The sequence below is a fragment of the Lutra lutra genome, chromosome 4 (assembly GCF_902655055.1).
Source record: "Lutra lutra chromosome 4, mLutLut1.2, whole genome shotgun sequence".
Classification (NCBI taxonomy): Eukaryota; Metazoa; Chordata; class Mammalia; order Carnivora; family Mustelidae; genus Lutra; species Lutra lutra.
Genome location: NC_062281.1, coordinates 85,351,959 through 85,370,172, shown reverse-complemented (window position 1 = coordinate 85,370,172; position 18,214 = coordinate 85,351,959). Strand labels below are relative to the sequence as shown.

The following is an 18,214-nucleotide window of genomic DNA, read 5'->3' as shown; positions in this document are numbered from 1 at the left end:
ACAATTGCCTGAGATTGGACCTCAGGTTAAACTATATTAAACTGCCAGATTTTATAGTTCAAAGCAGACTTAGATATTGAGATTAACATGTTCAACATATTTTTTTTTCTCTAAGTACTTGGTAAGCTTTTTAAACTAAAAAACACCATTGAAAAATTTCACTCACCTCAACTTCTATAGGAAATGTATAGCAGCGCTTCAGGTCAATCAGATTTTCCAAAATAAGCAAGTTCTGTAAATCCAAAGAGTCATATAAAAATATCTGAATAGTGGAGAGCCTTACTGCTGATGCTACTTATACACACACACACATACACACACACATATTCAGAACAACAAGAACTACATCTTTAATATTATAAGAATGTGCAAATTATTATATAATTTTAATTTATATAATCTAACATGAAATCCTACAGCAACAGTGAAAATTTCAGTCTACCTTTTCAGGTTTTTCACTAAAGAGAAAACCTTGGTAAAATTTTAATTCGGTGAAGACACAGCAGATAACAGAAATGGCACAGTTGTACGCAGCACAATGGTAAAGTCTTCTCCTCTCCAGCAACTGATTCTCACCCGCCATGTTCTCTGTAAATGCATCATAGCACAATCTGCAGAGTAGATCCAGGTTAAAAATTAATTCATTTAACAGGGAAATCATTGCTCAAGCCCAAAAATGCCAGACTATAGTATCTCAATTCAATTCAGCCTTTTCTGAGTGTCATGTTTGTGTATGGTATAGTACCAGGTACTGGAAAGACAAGCAAGTCATTGAACCTACACCCATCACAAGGCAAAGGCAGTGTCCAGGGATTTCACCACACTGTGGTAAGCACAGCAACAGCAACCAGCACAATAAGAGGTGGAAGCAAGGAGGATGGACAGTAACCCAGGTGAAGGAGCCAACATAGGTTTTCAGAGAAAATACTGGAACTGTATTTTGAATTCTAAGTTAGTCAAAGGGAAAACATATATGAGGATTATGAACAGAGAGAAGAGTGTCACTTACAGTAAGTGTGCTTGGAAGATAAGGTGGGTGGCTGGCAATGAGCAAAAGGTGGAGAGGGGTGCATTCCTAGAACTTGCCTGCCATGCTAAGGAGCTCAGACTTCATTTGGCAGGATGGTGTCTCCAAACAGTGCCCAGGTGGCCAACTACTTCTGAAAACAGTTCTGTCAGAACATAGCCATGCCCATTCATTTACATATTGTTTATGTCTGCTTTCCCAGGACAGTGTAGTAGTTGAAAGAGACCATACAGCCTGCAAAGCTGAAAACAGTTACTAGCAGGCAGGCCCTTTAATGAAAAATTCTGCTGGTCCCTGATACTGAAGATGAAGTTCTTTTGAAGTGTTTTAGGTAGGAGAATGAAACTATCAGGCTCATACTGCAGATGTACTATCATACTGGCAGCAGTATGGAAAAACTGAGAGAGACAAGCCCAGGAGCAGGAGAAAAACTATGAAGGAGATTCACTTCAGTGGTTCACCAAAGAACACCAGACACTACACTGAATGAAGGAAGGAGGATGAAAGAAGGGTCCCAGGGTTGGGAAGGCTGAGGAGATAAAATCCACCAGATTTGGTGACTGACAGGGTGTGCAAGGAGACTGGAGAGATGAAGAAGGAAAAATAAAACAGGACTCTCGGTGCAAATGAATGGATGGTGATGTCATTCCCAGAAGAGATAAAGTAAGAATTAGGGTAAGAGGAAAGTAAGGATAAGCTTGTTTGGGATATGCAAAATGAGACATGGCAATGTCTGTGTTCAATATTCACTGAGAGGGAACTTCATTAGAAGGCCAGGTTTTTTTTTTTTTTTTTTTTAAAGATTTTATTTATTTATTTGCCAGAGAGAGAGAGAGAGAGTACAAACAGAGGAAATGACAGGCAGAGGGAGAGAAAGAAGCAGGCTCCCGCTGAGCAGAGAGCCCGATGTGGGACTCGATCCCAGGACCCTGGGACCATGACCTGAGCTGAAGGCAGAGGCTTAACCCTCTGAGCCACCCAGGTGCCCCTAGAAGGCCAGTTTTAGAGAAAATGTATTTGGTTACTTTGTATTTTATGGAATACCTGTTTGAACATACTGCCATTCCTTTCATTTCAAATTGCAGTCAGGAAAAATAAAATACCTTCATATTGCAAATTATACCATTAAAAATGTATCAAGCTATTAAGGGGGGTAAAATGGTGGGAAAAAAAACCAGTAAGACAGAAAAAGTTTCACTCCTTATAAAAGATGAGTTTAGATTAAAACATGCTACCCAATAACCTGCTACATTAAAGTCTATGTAAGTAGTTTGTACTAGAAAAAAAAACAAGAACTATAAAAAAACAAGAACTATAAAAACCCAATTTTTTAAATAAAGATTTTATTTCTTTATTTGAGAGACAGAGATCAAAGTAGGCAGAGAAGCAGGCAGAGAGAGGAGGAAGCAGGCTCCCCGCCGAGCAGAGACCCCGATGTGGGGCTCGATCCCAGAACCCTGGGATCATGACCTGAGCCGAAGGCAGAGGCTTCAACCCACTGAGCCACTCAGGTGCCCCTAAAAACCCATTTTTAAACAAACTTAACCATTTATTCACATTACATACAAGCATAAAAATATATGCATCAAAAATATTAACGAATCAAATACAATGAATCAAATATAAATCAAATAACAAAGTTAACTAAAATCTTACTTAATAAGTGTCTTTGTAAGTTCATTTCCTTCTGTAACACATGAGCCGTAGAAAACTTGATTAATTTTAGATTCTTTTGAGTGAACATCATCTTTTGAAAGACGAGAATACATCACTTCTAGCATTTTATAATAGCCCATCTTCTTAGTGATTTGAGTATCAAAGATAGATTCATTTAGCTAAGGAAAGGTAAGAGATGATTATCTTTGGTCTTATCAAACATGAAAAATAGTTTATTGAATTTATTAAATATTCAATTAAATATATTTAATACTCAATGCTCTTTACATAGAGACTAATTTTAACACAAATATTGAATCACTTCAATAGGAGACCACCCAAGGTCAGGAACATAGGTTTAAATATTTATGTGTTATATTAAGTGTGGCAGGAAGTAATGCGCAATGTCCAATTAGTAAACTTAGAACATGAGTATAGGGCTTTTGCACAAAATCTTATCGAAGATATGACAATAGCAGGTGAAATTTCAATGTATTAAAAAAACAAAATTTTGGAATCTTGGAACACTGAAAAAAAAATAAACAACAACAACAACAACAAAATTTTCAACTATTTACGGTATTTTCTAAAGATATCCACACCCTAATCCCTAGAACCTATGAATGCAATGTCATTTACCTTTGTAAATCTAGACTTCAACACATCAATGGCATCCACCACAATTTTGCTAAAGAATTCTCTCAAAAAAAGGAGTTTGCAAATGTGATTAAGGATCTTGAGATAGGGAGATAATTCTAGATTGTTCCTGTGGGCTGTAAATAAAACCACATGTAATCTTGTAAAAGGACAGAGAGAGGGAAGGAGACATACGGGGAAAAAGGAATGTGATGACAGAATTAGAGGCCAGAATGATGCAGTCACATACTGAAGAATGCCAGTAGCCATCAAAAGCTGGAGGGTGGCAAGCAGTGGACTCAGGGACACTGGGGCAAGCACTGCCATGACAACACCATAAATTCAGCTCAGTGAAACTAATTTTGGACTTCTGGGCTCCCAAACTGGGAAAGAATAAATTTCTGTTGTTCTAAGTCACCAAGCTTATGATAATTTATTACTTAAGATTAAGGAAACTAATACACATTCTAGTATCAAGAGTTGGATCTGCTCTAACAAATGGATGATAGGTAGAGGCTGAAAGAAATTTGCCATGCGTGACAGAAAAAGCCAACTGCCTGTAGAGACTGCTGGAGAAATACCAACAATGAAGGCATTGCTGGTGAGGGCTCAGAAGGAAATGAAAAGCATAGCAGAAAAAGCTAAAACTGTCTTACAGAACTTCTCAATCATAAATACATTTTTGGTAGAAACTGGATATTAAAGTAGTTTCTGGTGAGGTCTCAAAAGGAAATAACACATTTTTGGAAACTGGAGTAAAGAGGATCCTTGTTATACAGTGGCAGAAAACTTAGCTGAATAGTGTTCTATAGTTACACACACAGCAGAACTTGTAAGCCATGCATTTATACATTTAGCTGAGAAAATTTCTAAGTAAATTTGTTGAAGGTGTCTGCCTGCTTTCTTCTTTGCTGCTCATAATACAGTGTGAGGTGTAAGAGATAAATGGAGTTAAGAACTGGTAAGGAAAAAGAACCAAAATGTGATGGTTTGAGAAATTCTCAGTTTACCCAGATGGTAAAAGATGCTAATATTAGAGTGGATTCACTGTTAGAAAAGTGGGTCTGGAGAGAAGAACAAGGGTGTACGGCTAGACAATCTTGAGCTAGTGCTGAAGAAATTAAGCATGGGACTCATGGATGCCCTCAACCATTTCAGCAGAGCCAGGAATAGAGACGCAATTATCCACCAGATTGGTGGAGGACTCTCTTGTCTAATAGAGAAAACCTCCAAGACACACAAGAGAGCTATCTTTTTTTTGAAAACATCGTATCAGAAGATATACCACCAGCTTGGACTGAATGGGATAGAGAAAAAAAGAAATGAGGGGGAAAAAAAAAAGGGCTCTTGTACTCTTTGAATTCTACAGGTAAGAAACAGACTGATAAAACTACTCAGCTGCAAATATATACTACTCTTCAAGAAAAAAGCAGAATGACTCCAAGAATGAAGGCTTTGATCCAGAGGGGAGAACATAAAGCCACAAAGCATTATTCCTGGGTCTCAAAACCTAACAGAATTTGCCTGCCTGGACCTTGAAAGTGTTATGGAACACTAACTTCTTTCTTACTTCACTTTCTCCTTTTTGGAACAGGAATGAATATAACAGTCACCCCACCTGTCAAACCACTGTCTTCTGGAAACAAATTACTTGTTTTCTAGTTTCACGTTTCCACAAATGTTAAGAACTTTGCCCCAAGATGGATCACACCCAGAATCCCACCCATATCTGATTCATATGATTTAAATGATGAAAGTTAGGATTCAGAGTTGATGATATGCAGATACAACTTTGGACTTAAAAGTTGATGAGGTAAGGTAATGCATTTAGACTTTGGGGGATTTTGAGATGGGATAAATGTATTTTGCAAGTGGGAACATTCAGTGCAGGCAGACTATATTCAACTGAATAATATCTCCTTACAAATACCCACGTTCTAATCACAAGAACCATGACTGTTAGCTCATATGATAAATAGGATTATACAGATAAAATCAAGTAAACGATCCTGAGATGGGTGGATTATCCAAGTGGGTCCTAAATGCAATTATATATTTACAAGAGAGTGATTAGACACAAGACAATGTGACCACAGAAGCAAAAAGAGGTGTGATCAGGCCACAAGCCAAGGAATGCTGGCAGCCACCAAAAGCTGGAAGAGGCAAAGAATGGATTTGCCCCTAGGGCCTTTGGAGCCTCACAACACCTTGATTTAAACCCAAGGATACTAATTTCTGGCCTGCAGAACTATGAAAGAATAAATTTCTGATGCTCTAAGCTACACTGGTGGTAGTTTAATATAGAGGAAACTAATGCAGATCCCTTGTAACTACAGATTGTTATCAAACTGTTGAGGTAATGCTCCTTGAGCAATAAAGATCCTCTGAGTGAACACACTGCAATTTTTAAGGACACTGTTAAAGAAGATCTGTCAATTCTTACTAATATTAAACTTAATAATAGATGTACTATACCTTTGTAAATCTAGACTTCAACACATCAATGGCATCCACCACAATTTTGCTAAAGAATTCTCTTAAAGCAGTCAGGCTACAATGCCACAACAGGGTGAGGAGAGAGCGATCTACAAATGCTTGGCGAGTAACATTTGAAAGCAGGTCATCCCTCTTGAACATTCTGTACACCCTTTCCAAAAGGGCTAATTGTGTGACACATGAACTCCTAAGAAAGAAAGAAAATTATATGAACATCCCTGCTTTGAACTAATATTTTACAAGTGCCTACCCACATAACAAAATAACCACCAATGACTTTAAATCTAAAATATAACTTTAAAGAGTACTATATATAAAAACCATGAAATACAAGCAACATTTGTACATGAACCATATTATTGTACTCATCCCCAGAAATCTTCATGCCAAACTTAGGCATTAAGAAGAATTGTTTTCATTTACTTTCAAATCTGATTTTTTTTTTTTTTTTTTAAGAAAACATCTGTAAGGCTTTGGGAGAGTCTCAGGCCTGAAGACAATCACAGTTTCAGAATTTGAAACTCAGGAGGTATAATTTAAAAATTCTAGTGGGTATTAAGGAGGGTACGTATTGCATGGAGCACTGGGTGTTGCACTTAAACAATGAATCTTGGAACAATGCATCAAAAACTAATGATGTATTTTATGGTGACTAACAAACTGTAGTTAAAAAAAAGAAAAAAGAAAAATGCTAGTCTCTTCCTAGTAATAAACTGCAATCCCCATTTCCTATACAGAGATATACTCATCTGGCCCTTTATATTCTCATCTGGAATATAAGATATTTGAACAATCTCTGTAAGATTTTTGTCTATAAACCAAGAATACATAGTTTCCTCACCTACAAAAATACGAGGTTAAGACTAAATAATCATTAAAATCCTGATACCGAGTATTCAAACATGAACCAGGGCAAAAAATTTAGAATTTAGAAGTAATTCAGTCAGGCTCAGGACACTACTAGATGCTACATGGGCTTCTGTAATATTTATTTGGGCACTATCTTAGATTTAAATCCTTTTGAGGAGCTTCCTGATAATGAGCACAGCAGAGATGCATAGACCTAAAACTCTTCTAGAGTAAGCTAAAAGGAGGAAGAAAAGAAAAAAATTCAAATCTGATTATAAAAATGGGCCAGCAGAGACACCTGGGTGGCTCACTTGGTTAAGTATTTGCCTTCAGCTCAGGTCATTCCAGAGTCCTGGGATCAAGCCCTACATCGGGCTCCCTGCTCAGTGGGGGGCCTACTTCTCCCCTGCTTGTGCTCTCTCCCTCTCTGACAAATAAATAAATAAATAAATAAATAAATAAATAAATAAATAAATAAAACCTTTAAAAAAAAAGGCAAGCAGATAGTTTATTGAACATGAATGCAAGTGAGCTTGAAATAGATGAATATATGCTCTATTTCACTCGTAATGAGAGAAATATAAATTAGAGAAACACTGAGAAATTCTTTCTCACCTATAAAACTGGAAAAAATCCAAATGTTTGACAATATACTCTATTGGCAAGACTGTGATGAAATAGACACCCATACGCCGGGAAATGCAAATAATTATAGCCCCCAAATAAAGGATGCTGTGAAAGCTGGCAAAATAACAAATGCATTTACCTTTTAAATTATGTTTAGGAATCCACTCTAAAGATACACTGGCCAAAAAAAAAAAAAAAAAAAAAAGACATATACATAGGGCTATTCACTGTGTTATTTTTAACAACAAAAGATTGAACCCAAAAGTCTATCAGTAGGGGGCTGCTTCAAAATACTATGCTAATTCTGTACAACAAATAATTACCCAGTTATTTAAATAAAAAATGATTGAGGAAGATCTTTAGGTTTTGACAGGGAGTGATCTGTAGAAGATATGACGTGGAAAAAAAAGGGGGGTAAAGAGGAATAAGAGAGGGGATAGGGACAAAAGCAAGACTCTCAAATGCAGCTCATTACACAGTTATGGCTTCCAAATCATGTAAATATTTTAAAAACATAAAAAATTTCTAAAATTTGAATATTAACTAAAATAAGCAAACCTAACTAATTGGTTTAATAACCACATATTGAAAAATATATTACCAAGTGATTTCAGAACATAAACTTTCATTGTTTATCCTAGAGAGTATATTCTAGGTAAGTTACAATTAAAATGAACACAATTTTAAATTGCACACACACAAAAATGTCCTGCTGGAATTTTGAGAGGGACTGCATTAAATTTACATATCAACTTAATGCCATGTTAACAATATTGAATCTTCAAATTCATGAACATAGAATGTCTCTCCATTTATTTAAATCTTTAATTTTTTAATTTTCTTTAGCAATGGGTTGTAATTTTTAGTGTACAAGTCTTAAACTTCTTTTGTTAAATTTATTCTTAAGTACTTTGTTCTTTTTGGTGCTACTATGAGTGTAATTATATTCCTAATTATAGTTTTGAATGTTTTCTGCTCATATATAGAAAAGTAATTGATTTTTTAACATTGATCCTGAGCCTACAAATTTTGTAAAATTGTTTATTAGTTCCAATAGCTTTCTGCAGATCTTTAGGATTTTCTATCTCATGCCATGTGTGAATAAAGACAGTTTGGGGGCAACCTGGGTGGCTCAGTCAGTTGAACTTCTAATTCTTGATTCGGCTAGGTAATGGTCTCAGGATCATGGGATTGAGCCCCAACTCAGGGTCTGCACTCAGCTTGGAGTCTACTTGGGCTTCTCTCCCTCTTCCTCTACACCACACCACTCCAACCACATATATGTATGCTATCAAAAAAAAAAAAAAAAAGGAAAGAAAGAAAAAAAAAAAGAAAGAGAAGGAAAAGAAAAAGAGTTTGCTCCTTTTTTTTCCAATTTGGTTGCCTTTTATTTCTTTCTCTTGCCTGACTGCACTGGCTAGAACCTCCGGTATCACACTGAATTGAAAAGGGCAGAGGCTCTTGCCTTGTTCCCAAATTTAGGAGGAAAGCACTCAGTCTTCTACTATTAAATATTTTGTTGGCTATTGGTTTTTCATGGATGACCTTTTGTCCTTTTTATCACGGATATTGGATCTTGTCGAAAATTTATCTGTACCTACTGAAATGATAATGTAGTTTCGTCCTTTAGTCTTTTAATATAGTATATACTATTATTTGATTCTTAGATGCTCATCTAGTTTTGTATTCCTAGGGCAAATCCCATTGGTTATAGTGTAGAATATATATAAGTTGCTGCATTTGGTGTTTTAATATATTTTTGAAAAATTTTGGAACACGTGGGTGGCTCAGTCAGTTAAATGGCTGTCTTTGGCTCAGGTCATGATCCCAGGGTCCTGGGATCAACTCCCGCATCGGGATCCTTGCTCAGTGGGGAGCCTACTTCTCTGTTTCTGTCTGCCACTCTGCCTGCTTGTGCGCACATGCTCTCTCTGACAAATAAATAAAATCTTAAAAAAAAAAAAAATTTGTGTCTATATTCTTGAAGGATATTGGTCTATAGGTTTCTTACAATGTTTCTGTCTGGCTTTGTTATCCGTATGAGACTAGCGTCAAAGGATAAGTTGGGAAGTACTCATTTCCTTCTCCCTATTTTCCAAAAACTTCATGAAGTGTCTGTCTTATTTCTTCTTTAAATATTTGATGAAAATTTGCCAGGGAAGCTATCTGGGTCTGAGCTTTCCCATGTGAGAAGATTTTAAATGAACATTTCTATTTATTTACTTATTAAAGGTATACTCAGGGCACCTGGGTGGCTCAGTTGTTAAGTGTCTGCCTTTGGGTCGGGTCATGATCCCAGCACCCTGAGATCAAGGCCTGCATTTGGCTCCCTGCTCAGCGGAAGCCTGCTTCTCCCTCTCCCGCTCCCCCTGCTTGTGTTCCCTCTCTCGCATTCTCTGTTAAATAAATTAAAAAAAAAAAAAAAACCCGTATACTCAGATTTTCTATTTCTTCTTGAGTCAGTTTTGGTAGTTTGTGACTTTTTAGGAATCTGTCCACTTTAGTTAAGTTGCTGAATTTGTTGACATGATGTCATTCTAATATTTTCCTATTATCTTTTTAATTTCTGAGAGGTCAGTACTAATGTTCCCTCTTTTATTCCTAATTTTCATGAATTGTACCTTCTCTTTTAGTCCTAGTTTGTCCAGCTAACAGTCTATCAATTTCGTCTACCATTTCAAAGAACCAGTTTTGGTTTCATTGATTTTTCTCCACCATTTTTCTAATTTCGATTTCATTACTTTTCACTCCAATCTTTATTATTCCCTTCCTCCTGCGTGCTTTCAGTTTAGTTTTCTTTTTCTTGATTTTAAGGCACAGGCTTATATTTACTGATTATTTATATTTACTGATTATTTACTGATATTTCCTTTTTTTCTCATATAGGTATTAAAAGATACAAATTCCTAAGTAAGCACTGCTTTAGTTGCATCTCGTACATTTGGATATGCTTTATTCTTACTTTATTCCAATCAAAATGCTACATGATTTCCCTTTTAATTTCTTCTCTGACCTAAGGGCTACTTAGAAATATATTAATTAGTTGGATATTTAGAAATGTTTTTGGATTCCTCAAGTTTTCTTCTGTTATTGATTCCTAATTTAACTTCATTGTGGTTGGAGAATATACTTTGTAAGATTTCAGTCATTTTAAATTTAGATTTAAGATTTGTTTTATGGCTTCTATATGTGCTCAAAGAGAACGTGTATTCCCCTGTTGTGTAGGACGTTCTATAGTTGTTGGTTAATTATGATTTTTTAAAAATGTCAATAAAAATGTACTGCTGATTCATGCTATCATGAACAAACCTCCAAACCTTGCTGAAAAAAGAAGGCAGACATAAGAGATCCCATGTTGTATGATTCCATTTATATGACATGTTAAGAAAAAGCAAATTTATAAAGACTGAAAGTAGACTGGTGATTGCCTGGGGCTGGGAATGGGAATGGAAGTTGACATAGGATCTTACTGAGAGGATGAAATTACTCTATGGTGATGATTGTACTATTTGGTAAAGTTATGAAAAATTATTAAATTTCATGCTTAAAATAGGTGAACTTTATGATATGTTAAGTAAGATAAATTAACATGGATATTTATATATCAATATAAATAATGCCAATAAAAAACTCAGTGGTCACATAAGTATCCATGACATTAAGCCCTTACTTTAAAAATTAAAAAATAATAAAAGTTAGTAATTAATAAATTAATAATATCTGGTGTCTCAGTCACCTAATGTCCAACTCTTGATTTCAGCTCAGGTTATGATCTCAAGGTTGTGAGACTGAGCGCTATGTTGGGCTCCAGGCTCAGCATCAAGTTTGCTTAAGATTCTCTCTCTCTCTTTCCCTCTCCCTCTGCTCTTCCCCCCACTGCTCTTCTCTCTAATAAAAAAATTTTAAAAATCTTTAAAAATAAAAAATAAATCTTTTAAAATTAAAAAAATAATAATAATTAATAATAAAATTTGTTCCCTTTTTTCCATTGTAATGTCCTAAAATACTAAAACTGTATTTGGGTAACCGAACAGCTCTAGTGATAAAGGCAAGTTCATTACAACAGAATTCTAGCTCCTAAATGTCAAAGATATAAAAGGATTTTTAATTTTCAAAAAAACTTTTTTAAAGATTTTATTTATTTGAGAGAGACAGAGACAGCGAGGACATGAGTGGGGGGAGGGGCAGAGGGAGTGAGAGAGGCAGACTCCCTGCTGAGCAGGGAACTGATGCAGGGCTTGATCCCAGGACCCCAAGATCATGACCTGAGCCAAAGGCAGACACTTAACTGACTGAGCCACCCAGGCGACCCTAAAAAAGGGATTTTTTTAAATGACCATTGGCAACTCCTGATAAAATCAATGACTTGGGGCAACAATGATAAGTGTATGCTAGAACATTAGCAAAAGGCTGTGTCATACATGGCTAATCATGAAAATTAGGATTACTAGACATTATGTACTCCCAAATGCCATGAACATGAAATATAAAGCATCCACTACTAAGTAATCTTGCCCAAAGTTAAACCTGAATCTAACTTAAGCTTTTAGACTTAACTTTCCACTTACAGGAAACTGGGGCTGGAGGAACAAGTTAAACAAAAAGAACAGGAAAAAAAATCAGGTAAACTGAGGATGTAACACACTATGCAGGCCAAGTGTTCAGGTTTCTTTAACAACAAAAGAATAGTTAGGGATGGGGGAGTGTTCTAGATGAAGACAGACTTAAGAGATACAATAGTGAAATGCCATTTAAGAACTTCGTTTGGACCAGAATTAAAAGAATCTAACAGTCTGAAGCATTTACGATTACAAATGCTTCAGACATCTGAAAATGAAATTACTGATAATTTTGCTCCACTGATACTGGTACTATAGTAACCAAAGAAAAACACTGTATTTTTAGATATACATACAGCAGTAATTAGAGGTGAGCATCAGGGAAACACAAATCAAAACCATGATGAGATACCACCTCACACCTGTCAGAACGGTTAAAATTAACGACACAAGAAAGAGCAGGCGCAGGTGAGGATATGAAGAAAGGGGAACACTTCGGCACTGTTTGTAGAAATGCAACCTGGTACAGCCATTCTGGAATACAGTATCAAGGTTCCTCAAAAAGTGAAAAATATAACCACCCTACAATCCAGCAACTGCACTACTAGTTATTTAACCAAAGGATAAAAAATATAGATTCAAAGAGGTACATACACGCTGATGTTTATAGCAGCATTAACAACAACCGTCAAACTATGGAGAGAGCCCAAATGTCCATCAACAGAAGAATGGATAAAGAATATGGGGTATATATATACAATGGAATATTAATTGGCCATTTAAAGAAAAAAGAAATCTTGTCATTTGCAATGATGTGGATGGAGCTAGAGTATATTATGCTAAGTGAAATAAGTCAGTCAAAGAAAGACAAATACCATACGAACTCACTAATACATGGAATTTAAGAAAGAAAGCAGATGAACCAGGGTGCCTGGGTGGCTCAGCCAGTTAAGCATCCAACTCTTGATTTCAGCTCAGATCATGATCTCTGGGTTGTGAGACTGAGCCTGTGTGGGGCTCTGTATGGACATGGAGCCTATTTAAGAGTCTCTCCATGTCTGCCTGTGCCCCTCTCCCACACGTCCCCTCTTCCCCCTACCTCCCCCAAAACAGATGACATATGGTAAGACGAAAAAGAAAAAAAAGAGAGAGGGAAACACATCATAAGAGACAATAGAGAGCAAACAGGGATGACTGGATGGCTCAGTCAGTTAAGCTGCTGCCTTTGGCCCAGGTCATGATCAAGGGTTCTGGAATCGAGTCTCACACTGAGCTCCGCTCAGAGGGGAGCCTGCTTCTCTCTCTGCCTCTGCCTACCACTATGCCTGCTTGTGTTCTCTCCCTCTCTCTGACAAATAAATAAATAAATAAATAAATAAATAAATAAATAAAATCTAAAAAAAAAAAAAAAAACCCAATAGAGAGCAAACTGAGGGTTGATGGAGAATGTGGGGGATGGGCTTGATGGGTGATGGTTATTAAAGAGGGTACTTGTGATGAGCACTAGGTGTTGTATGTAAGTCATGAATCACTGAATTCTACTGCAGAAACCATTATTGCATTGCATGCTAACGAACTAAAATTAATAAATAAAAAGAAGTAATTAGAGGTAAAATGACATGGCATCAGGGATCTGCTTTATTACAGTAACTACAGCTCATAAGAAATGAAGCTAAAACCGAGTTGATGAGGCTGGAAAATCCTCATGCATGTTTGACCTGGATGTTCAGTTTCGGTCTTACCCTTTAGCTTTGAGTATGTTTGAAACTTTCACAGTAAGTTTTCTCCATCAAGAAAAACAAAATAAAATTGAGTGGTGAGAGTTGACTACAATTGGCACTCAACTTTTTGGAACAGAGAAGATAATTTCCCATAGAAATAAAAAGTGTACGGTGTCTGGGGTCCCAGACTAGAATAGAATGACTTACTTTCTGGCAATCTCTTTGAAAGTAGATTGAAATAATTCTTCCATAACATGTTGCTGTTCCCGACAAAGAATTTCTGTCATCAACTGCAACAATACAGGACTTTGAGATAATTTCAATGCATCTAGAAACTAGAAAAAAATAATAATTTTCTTGGGTCTTTATCTTTGTTTTGTTCTTACAAGTACTAATAACAAAATAGAAAATTAAAACTATGTTTCACAGAGAAGTAACAAATGCTAACACTTTTGCAATCTCTGCAGCTACAATGAATGCCTGGCATATAATAATGTTTGCTAAATATTTGAGTTTTGATTCTTTTAAGGTTTTGCAGATGTTTTTCCTTCTTACAGCAGTCAGGATCTTCTGAAAGATCTGATTCCAGGTTCTGGAATTCCACGATGATGCGCTTTCACTGAGGTCTTTGTCTTCACCATTCCAGGTACTCTAGGGGCTTTTTTATTTTGGACACGTCTTTTCCACACCATCTTCGCAGCACAGCTGCTGTTCTAGGCTGTTCATCTAAAGTTCTCTACTCTCCCATTTCCCATCTCGATGTCTGTCTGTTCTACTTTCTAGGAAATATCCTCAATTTTACCTTCTGTTTTGTGAATTTTTAAAAAATTTTGCTTTTATTGGGGTGCCTGGGTGGCTCAGTGGGTTAAAGCCTCTGCCTTCGGCTCAGGTCATGATCCCAGAGTCCTGGGATTGAGGCCCGCATCGGGCTCTCTGCTCGGCAAGGAGCCTGCTTCCTCCTCTCTCTCTGCCTGCTTCTCTGCCTACTTGTGATCTCTGTCTGTCAAATAAATAAATAAAATCTTAAAAAAAAATTTTTTGCTTTTATATATTTAATTCCCAAAAGAACTTATTTGTTCTACTTCATGGACACAATACGTCCTCTCATCTCTGAAGCTACTGTTATAGTTTCTTTAATATTCTCATCTCCCATCTCCCTTCACTGACTCAGTTCCCTCTGAGTTCCTTTTTCATGTTGATTTACTTATTTTTAGGTTGGAAGCTTCCTTCAAATGTTCAGTGACTGTACTTATATTTACGTTAGCACATTTACATTAAGAGAAAGTACCAAAGATCTATGTAGAATCTTTGTGGATGCTATAACCATCAGGTAACAGACTGCTTAGGAACAGGATACTTAGATGGCACCTACATGATGGTGTCACCCCATCAATGACCTGCTGATTGCAGGAATGCAACATTCAAGAAAGGTGACTGGCAAGCTAGAGGGAGCATGTACCCTGAGCACTGAGAGTGGCACCACCAAGCTCTTTCCCCTGGAACTATACGCAGTATCTCAGCATCAAGGCGCCATAGCTTTGAACTGTTGTCTGTGAGCATCTTGTTTTATCTCAATCATCCTGTGCACCTGTTAGCAAGATGTGTCCTTTGGTATCAAAAGGGCCTAAGAGAAGATATTTTTTGGGTCTGGGAATGCTCAAAAAATTCCTGCACAAATTAATGGTAATTGCTTCTTTGCTTTATGCCATTTTGGCTTTAAATGTTCTCACAGAAATGTTCCACTTTTTGGATAGCAGGGAAAACCTGTATGTAGTTGTTATAAATAACAACAATCTAGTATTGTAGAGAAGAAACAAATAATCTATCACCTTGTTTTAGCCACTGATATTTTAGATACCTTCGTCTGTATATTAAATAATATAGGTGATAATCACTAGGTATTTCTCAAATAACCACTACTTTATTCTATTTCTTAGCTCTTTTTGGCATTAATTTTCAAAATTTATATATTATTCGTAGACTATTTAACAAGATTTTTCTGTATAAAAGATTTCAATTTAAAAGGGGAAAAAATTAATTCCAAAGGATTTAGATATGCATCTGCCTCCACAGCTACCCAGCTTTCAAAATGAATTGAACTGAATTCTTAAAGTCACAATATATCTCTGAATCTGAATATTTCACTTACTTCTTTTCATCAAGAAATGTAACAGAAAAACAATCTTTTAATTTCACTTGGTACACTAAAAACTAACCTTTTTCATGCAGTCTACATAATTATTGTACCGCAGAGTTCCTGGGGGAAATTCTTCAGACTTCATAGGGAAATTAGAAACGATAAGGTTTTCAAGAACATGCTTAAGGTCCTCAAGACTGTCTCCAGTAAGACTGGTGAAGAATGGAAGAAGAATTACAGCCTGACCCTGTGGGAGCAATGCAGACATATGAAATTGTACTAGTCAGGGCTTACGTATCCTACAGAATAAATAAAATTACTGCTTTCTTAAGGCTTTTCAAATAAAGCAATGTGTGGATTCAATGAATGACTTTAGAATACCTTCTAGATTACACTGAAAACCAACCTGAACACAATACTCTATCTTGGCTTCTACCCTAGAGGCCAGTGGGTCAACTCAGGGCTATACATGTGTGATTAAATAAGACACTGTATGATGATGCTGTGTGATTTCTTCTACAAATATAGACTCTAATAGAGATACACTGGATAAGTTTGGTGTGGAAAGAGCATACTGAATAAACTATGGGATAATTTATAAATATTTCTCACAGAACTAATTCAGAACTTCATAACGAGCTAAAAGAACTAGGAGATATTTCCTATCTCCCTTGCATGGCAAAAAGTTCCCTGGCTCCCTCATACAGAGGAATGAGAAATGTGATTAACCACAAAACAGAAAATTCCAAAGAAATATCCATATGGTCTACTAAAAGGACATCTTTCATTAAGGCCACATTTTATTAGAGCATAAAATCTAACTATTATAGGACTTTAAAATTATAATATTAAATTCTTGACTCTAAAAGTTACCAAGATATTAAAAATTACCAAGATATGTTTATTAATAAAAAAATGACAGAGTATTGGTTTAAATTCTGTCATTCACTAATATAGCAATTCTCAAAAAAGCCAATTTGAACTACACATGTGAAAAAACAAATATTAATTCTTCGAAGTATGGGAAACTCATTGTGATTATATTTACCATTTGCATAGATCAAATAACATGATGCCAGAGGTCTCCTTCAAGGGTAGGAGTGGCTGCATAGTTGAAAAAGACATGCCCACAGACAGATGGCTATTGAGGCTGAGTGACAGGTAGACAGGAGTTTTTCTCTACCTTTGAATATATTTGAAATTTTCCGTAATAAAAAACAAAACATCACAAATATGTAAAATTATAAAATGGGAAAATAATGGAGAATGTAATCTGAAAAAAAATCTTGTGCATCACTTACCTTTAAATGTAAACCCAACTTTGAATCAGCAAGTAGACTAGCATATGTTGTAAAGACTTCAGGAAATGCACTGTGATTTGTATTAAAGGATACAGATGAATCAATCTAAAGGAGGTGAAATAAAACATGATACGTTTCTATATTATCCCTCTAATTTCCATTAACATATTTTCCAAGTTTTTTAATTTCAGAAATAATTACAAATTTGTTCCTCGGCTTCAATAGTATTTTAACAATTCTTGTTCTGAAATATTTTAAATCTATCTGGTAAGACAATGCATGTAAAGACACTAACAAGGTAAAGTACGGGAAGGGATAATGAGTATAAATGATAATAATGGAAAAAGTATAAAATGTAAGATAACCACAGGAAATACCCAGTGAAAATATTTTTACTTATCAAACCAATGAACTTCTTAAGAAATCTCCATCATATTTTTAAAGATAAAACTTACAGAGTCCAAAACAACTTATTTTTTAAGGTTTCCCAAGATACCTGCAAAATTTTGGCCAGTAAGGTCAGCACTGCTGTTTTACTTTCAGGAGTAGAATCTTTGGCCCACCAGGAGTCCCACTTCTTCCAGTTGTGCAGAATTGTACTTGCAAGTTTCTGTCCTTGGTATTTCTGGCTGGCTCGATCCCTGAAGCTCTGATCTAACATACCATTCAAAACGGTGCTCACCTGAAATAAATAAGTGTGTGGTACTTGAAGAAAAATCCTCAATAGTAAGACTGGTAGATACATAACAAAATCTACTTTCAGATCAAAGTTATTGTTGGAAAATAAAGATGCTATTTCTGTAATAGCTATTTATTTCATAACTCCTCAAATTTAAGAAGAACAACTTATTATGTAAATTTTCCCACAAAAGCATAAGGCGTGGTCTCCTCTATGAAATCATGTTCATCCTATTGCTTCTTTCTTAGTTGGGAGCATTCTCGATGAGAGGAAGAATGAACTCTCCTCTGTTACACATGCACAGAAGCATACACACACGCTTGAACACACATATTTCCTGTCCCACCACCTTTCCAATAGTTGACATCCTAATTTTGGTTAGATTAATATTCAATATTCTTATCATTATGACAATGCAATCATTTTTACACAACATTCTGATCTCCCTGAAATATTAACTTGCCTGCTTTCTTTGTTGTTTTCAATGTGCTTATCATTATTTGCCATCACACACTCCTTATTTAAT

The 18,214-nt window shown here is 35.9% G+C and overlaps 1 protein-coding gene across 2 annotated transcripts in view; it reads right to left on the bottom strand.

Moving 5' to 3' along the window:
• PRKDC (protein kinase, DNA-activated, catalytic subunit) overlaps positions 1 to 18,214 on the bottom strand; it is a 228,912-nt gene that overhangs the window by 112,770 nt on the left and 97,928 nt on the right. The window contains exons 37-44 of one of the 2 annotated variants that reach the window (XM_047723583.1): positions 17,506 to 17,691; positions 17,010 to 17,114; positions 15,788 to 15,955; positions 13,779 to 13,906; positions 5,795 to 6,002; positions 2,684 to 2,862; positions 443 to 611; positions 167 to 232 (exon numbers count right to left, since the gene is read on the bottom strand). In XM_047723583.1, the coding sequence (XP_047579539.1) occupies positions 167 to 232; positions 443 to 611; positions 2,684 to 2,862; positions 5,795 to 6,002; positions 13,779 to 13,906; positions 15,788 to 15,955; positions 17,010 to 17,114; positions 17,506 to 17,691 (1,209 nt within the window). The remainder of the gene's footprint in view (positions 1 to 166; positions 233 to 442; positions 612 to 2,683; positions 2,863 to 5,794; positions 6,003 to 13,778; positions 13,907 to 15,787; positions 15,956 to 17,009; positions 17,115 to 17,505; positions 17,692 to 18,214) is intronic. The other variant, XM_047723584.1, reaches the window with a different exon arrangement.